Consider the following 21,265-nt stretch of genomic DNA (forward strand, 5'->3'; position numbering starts at 1 on the left):
ATCATTAATTCAAAAGCACCTTGTAACTTAGAATACACACTTCCTTTTACAAATTAGTACTTCATTTTAATCTATACTACACTAATGGAAGTTTATGAAATAAGATCAGGTAGAAAAAAACAACCAAAAAAGTTTGAAAAATAACACACAGTAAAGCAATGAAACATTGCACTTCCTGAGGTAACCTAACCCCTAATCTTATGTGTACTCCGTGCTGTTTTAGTGGGGCTTACAAAAGACTATTATCACTAACTATGCAATTTAAATTGTGGCTTGTTTGTCTTTTAATTTAAAAGACTAGCAAAGATTGGCTACCCAAGAACCAGCAGTGGCTGGATTAGCATTTCCTCTTTGGCTTGTGTCATGGTTAGGTAACAGCTAAATAAAAAACCCCTTGGAACAGGTCAGTTGTTAAACCCAGGAGCAGCACCATCTTCACCAACACTGAGCAGCCTGGCTCTCCAGAAAAGCAGAGTATTAGAAAAAATGCACAACATGCACCCATGTCTCCTGTTAGCATACACTGGTTCATGCAAAGAATGTAAAGCCTAGGAAAAGACTGTGTTTGCAGTAAGAAATTACAAAAGAACCTCAAAACCCAAATCACTTTCATAGCTGGTTTTGGAGAAATTGTTCAAACCCACACAAAACTTTGTACTTAAGTAATACTCTGAAATAATCTAAACTAACAGTTTTGCCTTTTGGATCTAATCAAAGGAAACTAATCTTAAGTAACAATCTGTGTTGGTGAGTGTCAAAAACAGTGACCCTACTGCTACTGTGAATTTATCTGATGTGTGCAGTCAGTGAATGCATGTTTGTGACTAGTTATAATTTCTTATGATAAAAAACTCTAGCAAAAAGCAGTTTGGCATGATACTGTATTTCACTAGCCGTGCCTGTCAAAATGACTCATCCCTATCAGGAATGACATGCTCTTTGGGCAGAGATGCTGTCCTAAGACAGCTTCCCATTGGAGCATATGGCAAATCTGTCATACCAGCTTTTTTGACTTCTTCCCTTTTGAAGGACTAATTATGAAGGACTCCCCACTTGTACGTAAGTTCTATCAGCCACACTGCCATGTATTATAACCCTTTCCTCTGTGAGGGAAAATGATGGGAGGGTGCCATTTCTCCTGATTTGCTTTGTCCTTCTTTAGTCTAGGCACTTTCATTGTGGGAATTTCTGCTTCCTTGCTCACTTTCACCCTTAAGCAAAAAACTGCTCATGATACTCATCTATTCTATAAGGTGATGATTTCTCTAAGTCTTTGCATTTCATGGCACCTTCCGTGTAACAATAAAAATAATAGTAACTAAATCAGTACAGTGCCACTGAGCACAGAATTTGTTCTGTAAAATGTTTGCCACTAGCTATACTGAACAAGAAAAAAAATCCCTGTAACATTCAAACCCAATTCACAGAGCTTGTAGTCAAGAATTTTACTCACTGCATTTATAATTGTATTTTCACAATTTTTTAAAGATTTCTTTCCTGTAGCTGTGTCAGCTAGCATCCAGAGGCACAAACTGTGATATGGGTGGGTCCTTGAAAATGAGTAAGAAAATATCCATCATTTAAGACTATAATCCCTCCAGAGCTCTGCTCTGGTTTAGTTTTGCCTGCTATATTTGTACACTCATTTCTTAATGCAAACTTCTCCCTCTAGGTCTTTGAAAGAACTTATTTTGAGCCAGGCAGGAATGCAACCCGAGAGCGAGGCAGAGCTGGTTCTCTTGTCACCAGAACTATACCTGATGTCTCGTGTGAGAGTTCCTTCGGCCTCGGCTAGAAGCATTATTAGAAATAAAAGTATGAGAAAGAAGAAGATAGTAAATACAGCAAAGATACAAGATCCAGAATAGCTGTGATCGTAATTTCACACAATATAATAAATTCCTAAAGTCATAGGAAATCAAAATTGGGATATCAAACCCAGGGAAATACTGCTTCTCCACAGACTTTGAACACTGGATGTTATGAAAATAGCAAGCAGGAAATTATGGTAAGTTGTGGGATGCACCACTACATCCTACCGTCTATATGAAGCTAAGTTTCCTATTAAAAGCAGGCTGACAATACTACTCCTACTTGATTAACACAGCTGTAGGGAGGCTAATGTGAGAAAGGAATCCCCCTCTTTCCCTTTGACTTCAGGAAGTATTATATTGATCAACCGGGAAAGAAGAGCCCCCGGACAGACTTAAACATAATGATCTGCCTCAGCTTTTGTGAGGTGGTGACCATTATAGCAAGAAGTGTGGAGATCAGCCACTGGGGTGGCTGGTGCCAGTACCTTGATGAACGACTCCAAATCACCATTAAACAACTTAGCACTACACTGTGATCGGGGTCTGGGCTTCCTGTGTTTCTGGGGCTTAGGGGGAAGATTTGGAGGCCTAAGGGAAGGGAATATGATTACTGAGCAAGGTAGAATTAAGTCATGCAATAAAATGATATGTCTGTAAGCTCGTGGAAAAACAACAGAACATTGTAAAGGGAGCAATAAACACAAATAAACACAATAAACTTTACTTATCAAATAAAGACTTTCCATCAAATTTCAGTGCAACACATTAGAGAGTGGAGAATTCCCCTGTTAAAAATTACTTATGGATAAATAATGACATTCTTTATGGATCCCTGTTTTGCAGTTTTACCATATAAATTTATTCCAAACACTGCACAATTGGAATGGCCTTTTTTATTGTGGTCATGCATAAAATGCAGTAAAGTGAAGTGCAGCAACCACTGGAATTCATCCTGCCAGCCATGGCAGAACACAGGCCACTTGACACACCTCTTATCAAACAGTAAAGTTGGAGAAACTTCAAATGCAAATTAAAGCTGCTCAGCACACTCCTAAGATGCTTCAAAACCAAATTGTCTTCATTTTCAACTAGAGCCAGGAAGGTTAAACAACTTTAGCCTTGCACATCCAACCATCAACAACTTCACACATGAAAAGCAACACCTTGCTAATTAGCGAATGGAATTAAAAGTATATCAACTTGAACAAATAAATAAAACCAGCATAACACACAAAGAAGTAAAGGAAGAGCACACAAAACTTTGGTTTGCAAAATTTTACGTAATGTGTTACACGTGGTGATTACAACTGAAAGAGATTACAGGAAATAAATACCATTCTCTAGGTCACAAACTACTCTGTGAATGTCATGCCAACAGCTTCCTTAGTTCCCATGCGGTAGCAGTTTCTATAGATGTTTTTTTGACTTAGCACAGGGGGAATCAGTGAGAAACAATAAGGCATAGAGCATTCAGCAGTGGCATTTTAGTTTGTTTGAATACTACTGGCTATTTTAAACACATCTTTAAATATACACTTTTCCCTTCTACAATTTAATTTTGACCTTAAAGAACATTTCTTTTTACATGTCTCACAGTCCAGAGACATAACTGAACCTCGGGGCAACAGGCAGGGCCCAGCCAAAGCCCAGGAGCTGGTGCTGAGAACAGATGGCAGGCCCTACTCCTCAGAATATCTTTCTCTAAGTGACCAGCTGTGAGAAGATATGAGGTAAAATGGCTTCACTGCTCCCCCAGTTTACTAAGGTAAAATCATTGCCTAAATCCACCATCTCCTTTCAGCAGTTTACACAGCAGGGAATTTAGGATGATGTGAGCCTCATGAGTTGCCTGCATTGGAGTCAAAAAGGAGGTTTTTCTCATTAGACATAAACTTGTTGATTTCCATGCATTCCCAGAATGGTAGCACCTGGAGGCAGAGTTAAAGGCACAGTTGTCAGAATTAATGTCAGCAATTGGGAAGAATGCTCTGATTTGTAACCAGTTTTCAACAGAGGTCATGTAAGGAAAGTAGTTGAGTAAGTCCAACTTTACAGAGTTAGAAAAGAACATCGAGTGGTGGGAAAAAATCTGGTGTAAAGTCTGTAGAGATGTCCTGGGAACATTGGGACCAGGAAAGATGGTTCTTGGAGGCATAGGGCAAGGATGCATTGCATGGAAAGGGAAGGGGAGAGTGAGACCAAGAAAGCCAGGATGGATGTTCCTGCTTTAGCAGAGCACGCTGCCTGCAGCAGTGATAAAAACAACTGGCAGCTGCAATTCCAAGCAGTTGCCATTGCCCACTCCCAGTCTCTGGGGGCTGCAGAGCTTATCAGGGTTTATATCTGGAGGCAGCTTCAAAGGTGTGGCATTACACAATTGAAAAAGTACGTGCAGCACAAAGCAGGAGATCCAACACTGAATCCCTTCTCTTCTGTGATATACAGAGTCATTTAAGTATGGAACACATGGATGCTGGGGGAGGCAGGTATTTGTGTCCAGAGCTAGGTTATCAAAGACACAGCCCATGCCCAAATTGATCTTCCTACACAGCTTCTTTTCAGCTGTGTATCCTGACCAAGTGAATTGCAAACTATGAGAGTCAAGGTACCTCTGACAACTGAAAAATATTTCTTTTTGGGCACTAAAGTGCCGCCTGCAACTTCCAAATTTGATGTAAGATTCACAAATATTTTTAAGGATCTTCCAGTTTGTCCCACCATGCTGAAACAGAAATGCTGAATGTTAAAATACACAGGATCTGTACACAATTTATGTAGCAACAGCAACAAGTCTTATGAAGCTGTTCTAAGATTTGTAAAATCTAAGATTTTACCTATTTTTTAATTCTAAACCAAGTCAGATAAAAATATCTTACCTTGTTGTCATATATTCAGCCCTGTGACCTAGAAAGTTCAATAAACAGGAAACAATGATTTGTAGGTTTTAGGTTGAATTTTTTGCATCTAAATTATACATAGCAAATTATTTTTAGCCGTAGCTTTCATACTACCAGCAAAAGATACACAACTACACAACAAACAGTGCACTGTAGTTACCTACTATCTCCACAGTTCCACTTAAAATGCAAACACAACCCATGTTATGGAACAACTTTTAAGAAGCCTACCCAAAGATAGTCACTTGATACTGTAAATAATTTCAAGTAAAATTTCAAACAATGTCTATTATTGGTGCTCATATGTTTCAGTGGCTAAATCAGTATGGAAATAGAACTGTGCCAAGATTAGATTACATCTTCCCCTGTGCCTTGTGCCTAAACCTGTTCAGTGCTGAAAATGCAGGGCTCCAGACACAAGTAATTATCAGAAGACTCCTTACTCTCTTCTCTCTGTGTACTGCAGGAAAAAAGTGCAACAATATCACTGAGAAACACCACAGAGAACTGCAGGGAATTGTAAAGAACCAAATATCACATTCCAGAAAGGCTCCTTTGCAGACGAACAGACCAATAAATCAGGCATGACTGACTCATCATAATGAAAAGCAAAATAATGAAACAGGACAAAGATCATGGTATGGTAAGTTCCAATGAACCCAGCATTGCCAAAGGGAGACTGTGCCCTATTAATTTATTAAAAATCTTTGAACATGGCAGTAAAATACTGGATAACAAAGAATCAGTTCAACTAGTTTACTTAAGCCACTGGTAACTTTCTTCACAGGAGGTGACTAAAGAAACTGAACAGCCATGGATAGAGTGGCAAAATATTCTCACTGATCAAAAACTAGCGAAGAAAAGAAGAAAAGGAAAACCCAATGGACTTATAATGGCCTTTTTTCATCATGGCAAAAGATGGTAAGAGCCATTTACTCAAGCCTTCCCTTTAGGACCAATTATGCAATCCATGAGGCATTTATTAATATCTTGAGAGATCCCAGCAGCTAAGGAGCCAGAGCACTGTGCAAATGACTGAAATACTTTTGTATTAAATCCTGACAAAACTATGAAGCCTTTAAAGGGGCTAAGTGACACACAGTAGAAACAAAATTCACTATCAACAGGTTCAAGTAAGGTATTAGGGAAAAATTAAACACCTGTGCCAGTGAACGTAACTATGGATATGACCTCTGAAAATCACTCTGAGGTTTGCTTGGGCTAGGTGAAGCTTCCTAATTTGAAAGTGACACCAAACCAGCTTTTCAGACTCCAGGAAGAATGAGTAACAGTGATATGAAAAACATTGTATTATGTGCCAGAGCTCAGATGCACGCAAAGTACTGCACAGTGCTGAAGACCCTAGTCTGAAAATACATCTTGCAGTACTAGGAGAGTGTGGATCCCCTCAAAGCAGCATAAAGAAAAAGCTCTGGGAACAATCTCTGACAGCAAGAGATGTGAATCTTGTTGGCATCTATTTTAGGTGAAAAAGAGAGATCAAAGAAGACTATGAAAAATAACCTATGACAGAAAAGAGTAAGCCAGGGACCTCTCCCTACTCAGGTTACTCAAGAAATTCACTAAGACTAAGAATCCCAATAATAAATGTTAGTAAAACAGAAGATGTTACCAATTCTGTGCCTTTGGGGATTTTAAATACATCTTTGATATTTAACAGTTTAGGGCAAAAGGTGTCTGGGCCTTAGGGGCAATTTCTTCTACAACTCCTTGTTTTCTTTCTTGCATTTCCCTTTGCTTTGGTAATTTCTTCTTTCAACAGATAACCTTTGGATCAGGATTAATATGAGCATAAGTGTGTGCTTCCTCTGTTTAGTATCAATTTCAGCACAGAGCACTTCATCTATCATCCCTGTGCAGACTGTGAATATGTATCTGCTCTGTTCATAAACAGCAGGACTCTACTAGGCAGGTGATGAACCAGAATAGAAGCCAAATGCTGTTAGCATTGTGGACACCAGATGGGAACCTGGATCTATTCAGCCTACATCCTTATACTCTATAGCTTTGAATAAAAGCAAGAAAGGATACCAAAGGAAAACTTGCAGTTGGGACAATCCTCTCCTTCTCCCTGGATTCTCCCTAGCTTTATTTAACACAGGACTGTTATTTGTCTGCAGTCTTGCTGACATGAAAGTTTCCAGAAAAGGCAGTTTGAGGGGAGCAGGGGAGCAGTTCATGTTCTAAAAATTAATTTCTGTATTAGCTACAGCAATAACATTCATAATTCCACTGTAATTTGATCCTTTCAATCCTCCCCATTTAAGAAACTTTCAGAATCCAGGTCCTCCATCCCAGGCACGGGCATTTTAATGCAGGACATGCCTCAACTAAAGGGGCATATCCTGCAAAAACTAGAACTTTTAACCTGTAAAAATGATGGGTTTCACTCCAAATATCAACTTTGAATGTAAATGTGTATATTTGAGGTACTATTTGTATGTGCCATGCAATGCTGCTGGGACAACAAATATGTGCAAAACCACTGTGGGCAACACAGATTAACTACGTGGGGGTTACAGATGGTGTGTAGAAGGCAACTCTTCAAACAGAATAGTCCAAGCGTGTCTCAGCATGGCAGAATGGCCCAGAGCCTAATGGCAATTTATCACTTTGGTCAGCCTGCTGAGAAGTTTTTCTTTAGGTTTCCTTTCAAACAATTATTTCCTTACTTTTTTTCCAACATGGTTTATGCAGCAGATTCTGTTGCCTTTTATCTCCCTCCCTCTCACCGTATTTTTCCAAATAGATTTTCGATGACCTTCCAGAAGAAAAATGTCCTCTTTTTTTTGACTAAAGTCAGCTGCACACTTTTCTGTGTGAATAAACTGTTCACCACACACATTCAAAATAAAAATCCATTAAATTAAAACTTCCATGAGAAAGAACATAATATAGGGTAGTTTTCTAAAAACAGCTACCATCTTCTACAGTTCAGTTTTGAAAGAAAATGCTGCTTATATCCTACACCCAACCTCAGTCACTCCCTGGACAGGGGCTTTGTTTGGGTTATAGCCAGTGAACTGCTAATAGCTGTTCAGACACCTCCATGGGATTTGGGGATCTGGGCTTTCATATTTAAAGCAAGAAGAGATGTGATTAACAACAGATACTCGGCAGTAAAAAGAAAATAGTTTGACACATCTTTTAGAGTGATTCTTTTAGCAAACTCTAAAGTCTAAACTTTAAATCACAGTCTTTAACCTACAGGGGAGGATCTTTATTATTTGTGGTGTAATCTCACTTCCTCTCAAGTCTGTTCCACTCTGTGTGTCTAGTCCTCAAGGTTTGTGCCATAATTCCCCTTTTCCCTTCAGTGCATGAGGAAGTGTTGGGAGGGTTGGTAAGAGATAGGCTGGATGCTGTGCATAGTGTGTGATTCATTGCTGCCTTAATTTAGCTTTACTTCATTTGATCTTTACTTCTGCTGACTTGGTTTAGATTTTAAGATGTACTTTTTGAAAACAGTGGAGAGTGTTCAGGAAAATTGATAATTCTCTGCTATTGTAATTTATAATGGAATAATTTTATGTGCAATAATGATAATCAATAGGTATAGAGCTATTAATGAAATTTTCACTCACTTAAGTTTACAATATGCATGTAACTTTGTAGAAAAGAACACTAAATTAACTCTGTAAGAAACTCACTACTGACATTAGTGAGGTCAGGATTTCACCTTTCACTTTTGATAAATATTCCACTGAGTTCTTAGGCTGCAAGAAGAGCGGTGTTCTTCTTTTTAGTGCTCATGTGTTAGAAATGCTGCACTAGTGAGTTCATTGTATGAGATGCATCTTGGATTATTCTGTATGCTGTAAAAAGATCACTCTATCCCAAGTCTTAAAAGACCTCAAATCAACAGAAATTGTTAGGATGTAGAAACAGTACATCTGTCATAGCTCTTGGATCAACTGCACTGACTGTGTCGCTCTCCTTTCAGACATGAGATTTTTCATTCAATAGTTCTGTTGCCAAATACAGTAATTTGTCTAAATGTACGTGCAGTGGAAATAAGTATGTGTTGAAGAAATAAAATCAATTTATTGTGTGTACTTTTACCACTGCACCAGAACTGTGATTGGTAAAAATCAAATCTATGTTTACTGGACAATTAAACTTTAATTTTTGTAATTTTTTTCCTGTGTATCTTTGGCATTTCAGTAGGTTCACTGTATAGTTTGGACTCACTTTTCAGTTTATTGTGTGATATTTACCTTCTCCGAGTGTCCTCTGCAGCAAGTCATGTTTTGCTTGAAGTTTTGTGATGAGATTGCTACCTTCCAGATATTCTCTGAATTTCTGTAGAGATGCAGATGAATCTATTACTATGCGTAACACATAAATTCCAGGAACTTCTGGATAATGTTTACTTCAGGTGTTTGGTCTGCATCACATGAATGAGGAAGCAACCAACATACCATGAAATAGAATTGCTCTGTTTCCTGCTGGTTAGCTCTTCTTTTTGCAATGCTAGGCTTACTCAGGTATGTCTCAGAGACTGTTGACTTCACAGACTCTGTTGAGCGACTGTGCTGGAAACACTCTGACACATCGTAATCTTCAATGGTGACCATATCTTGTATTGTCTGCAGGGTAGCCTCTGTTGTTTTCTTAACCTGGTATTAAAAAGCAGAGTTTGCCAAATGCCAGATAATATATATCACATATATGTTCCTACATATATTTATAGGAAGAGCTTAGAAAGGAAGCTCATTAGTCACAGTAATTCTCTGGCACACTCCCCCAAACTGGTGTGCAAATGTGAAAAGTTAGGTGTGCTTTAACAGATAACTGTGTAACAGGTATCCCATCTAGTTCTCTGCTTTATCATGGTCTAACACAAACACAGATGTACCCTTGTGTTGGCTTTGTAGTGCACTCAATTATTTGTTTTAAATTAGAATTGAAGTGTGATATGATTTGATTAAGGGCCCTAATCTAGGAGGCAACAGAGATGATATAGTACTCTGGAGGGTCAGCTCTCCTAATGTGGTCAATGTGTTATACTGAGTATGTACATCCAGGGTCTGGATCTGGCCAGAACAATGAAATCTTCCAAAAAAAAACATCTGTGACCTCGTACGGTGCTGTGTTATGATGAGGGGCACAGTGCTGTTTGCAGAAGTGGAACACATCATTGACAGAGAGGGCTTGAGAAGGAACAATTTACACCAGGTTGCCAGCCCTTCCTATGACCTATGGAGCATCACTGCTCATAGTGGAAACCCAGGCATGGATGCTATGGACAAGTTTCCACAGTGCAATAAAGTAACTGGTAATATTCACAAGGATGTGATTTACTTCCCAGTTCTGCTTCAGATGGAGTCTCTAGTAGGGTCAATCAAATCACTGACACTTCTACACACAACTCCAATATAGGCAAATATTCCTTCCATGCCTGTCAAACATGATTTCTCCCCCTAGGCCCTTGCACTTCATTTCACTGAAAGAAATAATCCTTCTCCTTCCATCTTTGTCACTTGAGAGACCTTCTGAAAGCAAGTGTTTTTGTTTAAACTGTTTACTGTACGTGTCTCGTTGACATTAATACTTTCTTTTAGACATTCAACATACAAACTAGAATGAGAAAAACTGGCATCCTGAAAACTTATAAGTAAGGTACATGAAAAAATGGAATTATTTCTATGTTTTCTTTTAGGAACAGATTCTCATGTAAACTGAAGGACTTTAACGTTGCCTTTAACTGTGATAGAAGTGCACTTTATTTCCACTGCCAGAGCAGGGGAAAGAGAACAGCATTGTTTTTTTCCATATTTTACAAAAAAATGCATTTCATTTTGCTAGATGAGCTGTTCCCATCACAGGCATTCATAAGTCATGTTTATAAATAGCTGTAGCTAAGAGCATAAGAGATCTTGACTCAGCCAGCACAAAAGACAGTTCAAATTCCTTTGTACTACAGAAGTAAAAAGTTGAGGACTGGACAGAGGGTGGTCACAGATGACAATAACTGATCTCAGTGGCTTTCTGTTCACATTAATTTAAAAATATGTGCTCTAACAAGTTTACCCTGAAGCATCTGCAAAACGTGGAACTCAGTAATGTGAATGGACAGGTAAAAGGCAAAGTTTCCAAACCTCTGTAAAGCAGCTGAGGATCTACCTTAGCATATGTGCCACAATTTAATTTTTAAAATTAAAACCACTTACACAGATTGGAGCCACTTCAGGGTAATTTGCATGCTTTTGGCAAGGTAGAAAACACTGCACCTTCCTGAAAATTATGTTCAATGCTTAGTCCTTGCAGACATAGGTCTTACCTCCTCATTTTCAATTTTGAGTGTAGCCAATCGTGACTGTAGCTGTTGATACCTAAGCATAAGCTCTGCTTGCACAGTTTGCTGGGCAGTGACCTGGCAAACCTAACAAAGAATCAAAAAGAGCTGGTAAGATGCAAGTAATCAAAAAAACCCCAACAGTCAATAGTCTTCAGTTGTTCTTAAAACTAGGTGAATTCCTACCAAAGCTATTAAAACTTAATAAAGCAGACAATAAAATGTGCCCATCTAAATTTAAAATATGTGCTATAAGGTGTGGAAGTATGTACTATAGCTTATGAATAAAGAGCATAGCTTTTTTGTATGTCTGCTTTTTATTGCTTTTTTACCACACTGAAATGCAAACCCTGGAGTTACCTTCAGAAAATAAGATGTACATGGGTGATTTTGAATTCTGCTTTGCTACTGGCCTTTGGTGTAGCAGAACAGAGCACAGCTGGGGTACCCAGTATTCTTGAAATCTCCAGATGATAAAATGGGGGAAGAAGAAGGGGATAAGACTGCATTGCAGCATGAAAAATTTGGAGCAGCTCTGTAGCTGCTCTCAAATAGTACCCACAAACTCTGTTACGAGTGATGCAGGTAGTAAAGACATAAAGTCACTGCTTACACTGGTGCTGGGCTAAGCACAGGTTGGCCAGCAAATTTACAGTATTATGAGTGACAGAGAATACAGTAACACTTAACAGTTTTTACATGAGAACTTTGAAGCAACAGACAGAGCTGCAAGTTTTGCAAAATGTTATTGCTGGTCCACTGACTTCTGGGTAGCTTTTACTGAACTCTTTGTAGAAGGGTTTGGTAAATGATACATTCTCTATCCTGGTATACAGAAACAGTCACTGTGGGGATACTTGTCAGTGTACATACCTCATCACCCATATGAGACTGGAACTCAAATTTCATTGGTGGACAAAAAGCAGTGGGGTACATTTCCATGAATCTCTGCTTGTCACTGCGTGGCTCCAAGCTGTCAACTGCATTTTCAATGATGTCTAATCCCTCATGCCTGGAAGTTTCAAGGTTATACTCTGCAGAAAGGTATGTTCTTAGGGCTCTGTTCAGACTAGCATGGTATCCAAGATCACAACACTAACAAAACAACAAAGGGAAAAGAAAACAAATTTAAAAGGAGGAACGCCATTTCAATATCACAATCCTGACACTGTCACTAAAATTCTCCATCCTGAAATTTTTCTATCTTTGAAGTATTGAACAAAATGGCTTCTAAATTAAAATACACTACTGGGGTCAAGACAGTAAGTATTTAGTATCCTCAATCTGTTGCAAAGATTAATGGACAGTTTTAGAAAAGAGATCAAGTATAAATGTGTGACAGTTTGCTTATCAGATATGGAAGTGCAGGCACTGTATTTATATCAGTAAAGTCTAGGACTCCAAACACAACTGGGCTTTTCAGTATCAGCAGCATCTGTAAGCCCTGAATCACCTATAACACCTATAACATAACTATCATCTAAGTTAATGCCAGCAGCAAAGTGAACGTGAAGCAATTCCTGCTTACCATGCCTGTGCCCAAAGAAAAACCTCCACAAATACCTTGAGCATAAGCAATCCATCTAAAATGCTTTTTGATAAAACAGGAAGGGTTTAACATCTTTTCCCCTGATTGTGAAAATGTATTTAATGGAAATACCTTATTTCCCATGTTCATATAGAGCCAGCAATATACATCAAGTTACTAAATGCAGAAAGTCATAATTTATGTCTTTTTTTTTCTATGAAATGGAATGTAATTGAAACCTAATTGGTAAAACATAAAGTCGTGTTTGTTCTTGAATTTTAAACACCCTCAGTTGCATTATTCATGTTTCATTAATATTTTAGCGAACAGCTGAATATATTTTAAAAATGTCACAGCAGTACCATATCAACTGATGGTTTCCTTACACTGTAGAGCAAATACCTCAAAGGTGGATGTCACCTCAACAGTGGCACATCACTTGGCTAACAGCTGCAATACAAAGCAGCTCTATGGTGAGATGTGCCCCAAGCAGAGGCCAACTCCTGGCCAGAGCAGTCAGAGCACTCTGCTTTAGGGCATCCCTCAGTCCCCAGCCACTCCACCCACAGCCTAAAGCCATCCATCCCTGCAAGGTAACTATGCAGCTGGGTACAGAAGCAATTTGGATTCAGTCCACTGTACACTATATATATATATGCACTGTTTATATGAGTACCTTCCTCACAGCTATTACAAACCCCACAGGACTCATGGGATCACATTCCCCTCCCTTTCCTCTTACTCCAAAAAGGAGAAATAGGGAGGGAGGGAGCGAGACAGACATACAGCTGTCCACACTATAGGATAAGAGCTTTCAACCTATTTACCATACCAAAACCTTCCTGTAGAAGGGAATGACACACTTCACTGATGAATAAAAGAGAACGAAATACTTCACACCTTGACTTAGGTAAGGTAATGACTAGTGATGAAGCTGCTCTCTGAAATGTAACAGAGAGTTGTTTTATTCACACAAAGCTTCCAGAAAGAATAAGTTTTCACTTCTAGCAAGTACTCCAGGTAGTGACTGCAGATGGGACAGTGGCTCTCCAAAAAACCAGATGCTGAACCATTCAAAGAAAATTAAAAAGATGTCATGTTCAATCAAACACACATATGTTAACCTCTCTCTTTTGCACTTATAAAATGGAAAATAGTGTTACTAAAACAGGCACTCAACTTTTATACTAAAGTGCATCCATATTTCAAAGAATACGAGCCTCAAAAATAGTGTTTCTAAAAGGAAGAGTCTCTTGGTGTTTTTCTCTTGTTCTATGTCAAATCAGATCTCATATTTAATTCACTATCCTGGATGAAAAAGACGGACTAAAAGTGCTGATAAGACAGTGAATTGGGACAGCTGTTTTATTTCATGTGCATTAGTTTCAGAGAGACCTCATGGAAGATTAAACTGAAAAGGAATTAGGAATAGAGGGCAATGCCAGGTTTAGCATTGCCAACTACCCATGTGTTACAAAACTACAGTCTGAATTTTGGCTCTAGTGGATTAATCTGAGTATTACTAGAAAGCTTATTGATTTACAATTAGAGCTGTGTGGGTTTCTGATGCAGCTTTTTTGCAAGCTAGAATATAAGACCGCAGCCTTTATGCTGTGACACAGCTTCATTGCTTAACCCTTAATCTATTCAGTCACTATCACCATGATCATCTTTGGCAAGTGATGACAGCTGAACAAGGCAACAAATACAGCCTCTCAGATGAGAAGAGGATTTTTCAAGTGAAGCAGAGTATCCTGCCAGGCTAAAGCATTTTCTTGCAATGCTAATGGCAGCAGAGAAAACAAAAATTAAATGCAAAACCAAAAATTAATGAATTTGTATGAGGAAGGTTTTTTTTTAAAAGCAAAACTAAACACTCAGACATCACAACTCTTACTTCCCCCAGACCATAACCCACTTTCCCCAAAATCTGGAGACTCCTAACTGGGACACAGCTCTGTCATAGTATCAACTCTTGGCTACCCAGAAAGAAATGTACTGTTTTAATCTGCTGTACAGATGGTTTAGATAAGACAGTTGTCTATAATGGGGACAGCACTTCTGGTATTTTTTCATTACTGAGGTCAGAAGTTTAAGGTTTTTCCACTAAACTGCCACCAGGACCACATTGCCTCTGACCATTCCTGGAAAAATAATCATCAACCTTTCTCATGCTGCAAAAATGCATGTATGTGTGCAGATACATACACATGCACGTGTATTTGCATGATTTTCAGGAAAAATCTGTAGATTTGTGAAAGACTTCTACAGTTCAAGTGAGCAACCACACTGTTATCCAAAATAAATATGAGTCTTAGAGATTCACTTGTCAGCACAGCGAGGGTGCAGCCAGGGTGGTTATCAACCTGCGGATCTGCTACCTATCAATGGCTGGAGACACGAGTGGCACTTGGTGCAGTAAGACATGAAGATGAAAAACAGCAGAATGAAGTCAGAGATTATGAGTTTCTGAATTCATAAAGACTTTTGGTTGGGCAAAATGAAGGGAGATGAGGGATGCATTTGGGATATGTGTGAAAAATTAATTTTGCAATTTGCATTTTATTCTTATTTGAAATTAAATCTGAAGCAGTCTCAAGAGCATTTACTGCCTTTATTGTACCCCAGAGTATATTTAGGCTTGAACAAAACAAACTGCAGTGCTTAGCACAGAGCTTCAACCAAACCAAGCTGCTCTTATTTCATTTAATTTTGTTTCAGGAATAGTAATAAAATTCTAATGTCAATGGAGAGAGAAATTAATAAAATAAGCCTTAATCTCTGAATAAGGCACTTTCTAAGTATTCTGTTACACAGACATCCACATTTAAATCAAAGGTATCTAAGGGTACATACCATATTTATGAGGACTTATGTAATAAAGACTGTGAGATGCACACACTTTACCCTAGTTTTAAACTTGGTTTTATGAATGATTAATAGAGAACCTTTACAGAATAAATTAAGTTCACAATAGCTAAATGTTCCTTAACTTCTTAATGACCCAAAGCATGCATACTGCAATTAGAGATTCAGAAACTCGACTTTAAGAAAGACCAACACATGAATATTTTATTTATTTCAGCAGCAGAACTACAGTTAAGTTGTTTTGATCACTATTTCCTAGTATTCATGTTCAGATCAGAAAAATGCATGTAAATCTGAAAAAGGGTCCTTACCTTCCTCTTATACTCAGACAAATTTAATGAATATAAATGAGTAAAAGTATGTGCCATATGGACAAATGCTGGCACTAACAGCCAGATTAGCAGCAGTGTATAGTCTGTTGTTCCTCTGAAACTCAAAGTTTTAAAAAAAATTCTACATACTAGGTAAAACTTATTTCATTCAGCTGATCTTTACTGTTTTTTACAGGTACAAATAAAGAAAATAATTAATTCTGTCCTCCACTTGAACTAGAGCTCACTCTAGTCAGCAGAGAAGAAATATTTAACAGAAAATTCAAATTCCTCTAGTACAATATGCAGAGGACAGAAATACACTGTGCATATCAAATCCTGTTTATCTCTCTGCTTCTATGTAAATGTTGGTCTCATCCCTCAGCTCACTAAATGCATTAAATCATCCAGCTAAGACTCCAGCAATATCACATATTATAGACATCCAGCTTTTATCACATGAGCTTAAAATGAGCAACACATCATAATTTTAAGTCGGAAGCCCTGAGCTCTGTTAATGAAATGACAGCGTTGAACAGTTCAGACTGAGTTCAGATGGGGAACAGTAATTTAGGATTTTCCATATAAGCCTCATATATGGAAAATGCAGTGGAAGCCAAATGAAAAGTAGTTTTTGGTTGGTTTTTTTTTTAATGAGTAGTTTCACTATCTTCCCCAGCCTTGTTAGAAAAAGAATTATGGAGCAGTTTATTACGTTACTGCACGTATTTATCCCGTTTTCATTAAACACATTTTTCACTAATGTAGGAAAACATTCAATTTCATTTATAGGCAACATCAACAACTTGGGGAGATCCGAATTCTTCCATGTTAACTGGAATTCAGACACAGAGTAATCCCCTTCTGTACAGACAATGAGAGAAAGTTCAGGGAAGCACAGAAGGTCAGGCTAGCAAAGCGGGACAAAATAGAGAGGTCAAAGAATGAAATCGCCACCACTGCTCTGAAAACTCCAAATTGTACCATGACATTAACAGATTTACAGAATGAGGTAGTCTGGACTGTTGCAAGATATGGCCACTGGGAAGCATGTCTCACATTCCAATGATACAACTCCAAAGCCTTAACAAGACTCTCGCATTTACAAAAAGAGTTTCCTTTGTCAAGTGGCAAACATTCTGTCTAAATACCAATGCTTTCACAGCATATTCTGATTAAATACAAATGTCTGAAAGACACTTCATTTAAACAAGCTCACAATTGGATTAAATTAGCTCTGAAGCAAATTCTGGTTGCACATGTTTACAGCCTATTCTTACAGAACAGTGATGCAAAGGGCAGCTAGACTTTCCATTTAAATTCCTTAGGGAAGTGTAATTTCTCAAGCCATTTTGCCAAAAGAATGTTATTGTGTACATTGGTCCATGGGTTTCAAAAAGGCAGAATAGATGCAATTTTTCTGTGTTACTAAATATTGTGGAATGTGTATTTTTATGAAAGACTAGCAGTTAGGAAGCTCTGATCTTCATGGTTGTGTAAATACCTTTACATACACTAACTCCAATGAGTGTTGGCTCTGTGTGTGCATGGACAGAAAACTTGACTTCTCTTCCCCTCACAATTCTTTTTAAAGCTCCAGGCTTGTGGTTCCTCCCCTCGGTTTTCACTGCTACAGAAACCTCTGTGGACATCACAGAAATGAGTAAGAATCAGATGCATTTTCCAACCTGATAAAGTTTTGACCAAGTAGAAACACACACTGGAGACATTCTCTGAGAAACATGAAGTCTGAAAGGGAAGGCAGGAGAGATGCCAAAATGAGCATCTATCCAGCTTTTGAACCCATAAGGGTGCTGGAAACAAAATGAAAGGGACCTTTCCTTCCTTCCAGAACTCAAGTAGAACTCATGAAGTTTAATTGTATGAGACATGCCCTAACTACTGTCATCCTTTAAGCAGCAGCAGGAAAATCATCCATTAGGTAGGATCAGCTTCTCACTTGGGGGATACCCCTGCAGGTACATGGCTTGTCCTTTATTTTCTGCCCTTACCATCCACCTATAGATCCTGGTAAATGCTTTCATTGCCTAGATGGGTGGAGCAGGTTGTGCAAGTGGATGGATACAGATTGGACAAAGACAGGCCACAGAATAAACCAGAAGAAATCAGGACTAAACATGCAGTAACAACTAGGAAAGGAATAAAAGAGATGCTGAAATAGAAAGAGAAAAAAAAATACTGAAAATGCTAAAAAGATGTATTGCCATTTTTTATAGGAAAGCAAGAAAAAAATGAAACTAAACCATTTGAAAGGGAAAGGTTTTAACAAAATCAGGCAAGATTTTATAAATTATAGAAAAAACTAGAAATGGCAAAAAACCCCTATCAGTATTTAGATGACAGATGATAAAACACATACATGCAGCTATTTTAGTCCATTAATCTCAAGAAGGTATTTTTCCCTTTCTCTGTGAAGCTTTGCTTCTCCAGTCAGCAGAAATGAGACACTTGTGAAATTCTGTATTAATTTATTCTATATTAGAAACCAGAGCTGTATATGAATGTTGTTTACTATTGTAAGTAACATATGCTACTGTTGCAGTAGCAAACATATTCAAATATTTAGAATTTCAAATGGGCCATAGAGGCAGACCCACCAAGCTATTTAACCCTAGACTGCTGGTGAATGAATGTTCTGGGGCTTGTGTTTGCTGTCTCTGTATTTTCTCTATCACATATGAAGTCAGCTTACAAAGATGGTGAGATGTGTTAAGGGTGCAGGATGTTCTCTCTGCATCAAGTAAAAATGTCAGTAAAACAGGAGACTAAATGCTGGTGCAAGTCAACATTAGTGTATAACCTCATTCATCCAGGATGTTCTCATACAAACAACTTACTGAAAATAAGTAACAAGTGTGTTGACAGTATAGAGGACTGGATTGACTGTGTCTGTTCTTCAAACTGAATGAAGCAAGAGTAACAAGCCACTGTATGTATGATTCAATGACTAATCATGAACTAAAGAATTTTGAAAACATGAAAGAAATTGCTTCTTTTGAATTAAATACCATTAGATGACCACTGAAGAAGTTTATCTTGTAAAAAATATCTAGATCCCAAAGATCATACATAGTGGAAACACTGAATTTTCTACTGACACATGGGGAGCAAACACAATGTTTGAAATTTAAAGGAATGGGTTCAGCATCTTACTGGCGCTTGATTTTGTGGAAATAAGGGAAAAACTTCTGCTTGCATCATACCATATTATAAATAACAAGGGTGTGTAGACAATCCATAAGACCAATATATTCCCTTAAAACTGAAAAAAGTATTACTCCTGCACAGAATAAACATAAGTACAAATGTGCCAATACTTACATCAATCAAATCCGAAAGGTCGTGAATGTAATACTTGAAAACAGAAGCGTTTGTTGCTTCAAGGGTGAGCAGGTATTCATTACGGGCCTTAATGGATTTCAGCTTGTTTTCAGAATATTTTGCTTGACGCTAGGAAAGACATTGCATATTAATGTAGTTTAATTACTTCATTTTTGGTATGCAGCAGAAATGGGAATAATTCAAGCACACATTCCTAGTAACTAGAAGGCATCTTAATTTAGAGCCTGTTATACGAAGTGAAAACTTAGTATTTTGTTTCAAATGAGACAAACCTTATAGTAAGAATCATATTGGGAATGAAGTATTCCCCTCTCTGAACTGAAATCATATAAATTTATCTATAACCCACTGCTAGTTTATTATGTGTACCTTGCTTAATTTTATTTCCCAGATGGATTTCTCTGTCTAATATCATGCCAAAGAACATCAAAATGCACTGAACTTATTTCAAATGAAGTTAAATAAAAGGACTATTTACCTTTTCCTTCATTTTTTCAATCTTTTTCACAGAGCTCCGTCTCTGGTGTCTTTCTTCTAGTCGAATATGAAAAACAGGGTCTCCTGACCTCCCAATCTGTTTTTCTTCTTGCTTCTCTGCCTCCTTCAGTTTGCTTTCTGCACTGATGCTCTCTGCATGATACATGTGGTATGTTTTCATGACCTGCAAAAGGCAAGAGTCAAAGGAGAATTGGAGAAAATGAAAATATAAAAGCATCTACAGAAAAATCACAGAGTTTTTGAGCAAAATGTAGACTTACAAACATGAATCATGGGTAAGTTTCTTTGTCAATGGAGATTGAGAACTTTTGGCTGTGTTTTTCTTTTCTGATTTATTTAACAGTATTTCAAATAGGGAAATTTTCTTTCATTTCTCTGACAGGAAAGAGCAAAAGCCATTCTTATTAGACCTCAGTACTCTTGTCTTCAAGTGAAAATTAAAATAATGAGCAACAAAACTAAATCTGTGTCAGCACCAAATCTATCTGATATATAACCATTTTCTGGGCTAAGTCACATCTTGGATGTGGAGACATTGAATGTTTGAAAGAAGAAGGATCCCTTCAGCACTGAGGAAAGGGGAAGGAAGGAGAGAGAATGGGAAGCTTTGGCCGGGGAGCAAATCCCCAGATAGCTGGATGGGTGTCCATGGCCTGGAAAGAAGTGTCTGCACACTGCAGAGCCAGCAGACTGGGCCTGATGTAAAACCAGATGAGAACTGAAGAAGGAGCTGCCTGATATATAAGTTGTGAAAATGTTTTCCCCCTAGACCTAAAGGCATCTTTCTTCTACTGTGCTGGGTCAGCAGATGAGAGAGCCTGGGTTGCCAGTATGCAAATACAAGCTTGCACAGGACACAAAGAGGAAAAGGGACTGGTTTAGCCCAGTCCTCCCCTTCTTCAAGCAAGAAAAACCTCAGCCTGAATGCTGAATAGTGGACAGCAATCACAAACCCCCCACCTCTGCTGAGTGTAGGGCTGTCTCTGCCCACTTCTACCAAAGCAAGCGTCTTTCTGCCCTCCCCAGTCTTTTGTTGTTGTTTGTTTCTTTGTGTTGTTGTCTTAAGTTTAGAGCATTGAACAAAGCAGGAAGGCATACTCAAGCAGCTAGAAGCCTCATCTCTTCTTCTAAAGGGTGCCAGAGCTCTCACCAGCAGATATTATCTTTGGGTGGAGGCCATGCAAGCCATTCACTTCTGAAGGACACACACGTGGGACCCATGGAGGAGACAGACAGTTTTGGAAAGCTGCCTTGAAATATTCCCTTGGGAAAGTCTATTTTTTGTAACTGAGTAGTTAGGCGAGCCTAAGAGTGGCAAAACAGGGAACGCTACAGCTAGATATTGCAAATTCACTACAGCACATCTTAGCATGGATCGACACAAACCAACTGCACATCATGCCAGTGGGTGGCTGAACTGATGCTTATTTCAAGTCCTGTGCAACAGAAAGACAGACACTTTCAGAGAGATGCAATTTTGCATAACAATGTATGTTATACACCATAACTGTGTATGCCACTACTTAAGACTGATGCCACTGAAATTAAAAATGAAACAGGTAACTCTTCACCAGTTTCCTGTAGTAAGGTAAAACAGCTGGAGACAAGCACTAAAAAGTGGCCCTGCTTTTATTTTAAGAAACATATGCTTACAGCTCTGTGGTGGA

At 38.3% G+C, this 21,265-nt stretch overlaps 1 protein-coding gene across 3 annotated transcripts in view; it reads right to left on the reverse strand.

Annotated features, from left to right (window-relative positions):
- The window catches only part of SRGAP1 (SLIT-ROBO Rho GTPase activating protein 1), a 140,914-nt gene that overhangs the window by 31,165 nt on the left and 88,484 nt on the right, over positions 1–21,265 (reverse strand). For 2 of the 3 annotated variants that reach the window (XM_033057404.1, XM_033057406.1), the window contains 8 exons: positions 19,579–19,761; positions 19,080–19,208; positions 11,904–12,125; positions 11,016–11,117; positions 9,154–9,351; positions 8,950–9,034; positions 4,691–4,718; positions 2,300–2,402 (listed from right to left, as the gene is read on the reverse strand). In XM_033057404.1, coding sequence (XP_032913295.1) covers positions 2,300–2,402; positions 4,691–4,718; positions 8,950–9,034; positions 9,154–9,351; positions 11,016–11,117; positions 11,904–12,125; positions 19,080–19,208; positions 19,579–19,761 — 1,050 coding nt within the window. Of the gene's footprint in view, positions 1–1,757; positions 1,792–2,299; positions 2,403–4,690; positions 4,719–8,949; positions 9,035–9,153; positions 9,352–11,015; positions 11,118–11,903; positions 12,126–19,079; positions 19,209–19,578; positions 19,762–21,265 lie in introns of all 3 variants that reach the window. The other variant, XM_033057405.2, reaches the window with a different exon arrangement.

Source organism: Catharus ustulatus, chromosome 4 (genome assembly GCF_009819885.2).
Source record: "Catharus ustulatus isolate bCatUst1 chromosome 4, bCatUst1.pri.v2, whole genome shotgun sequence".
Taxonomy (NCBI): Eukaryota; Metazoa; Chordata; class Aves; order Passeriformes; family Turdidae; genus Catharus; species Catharus ustulatus.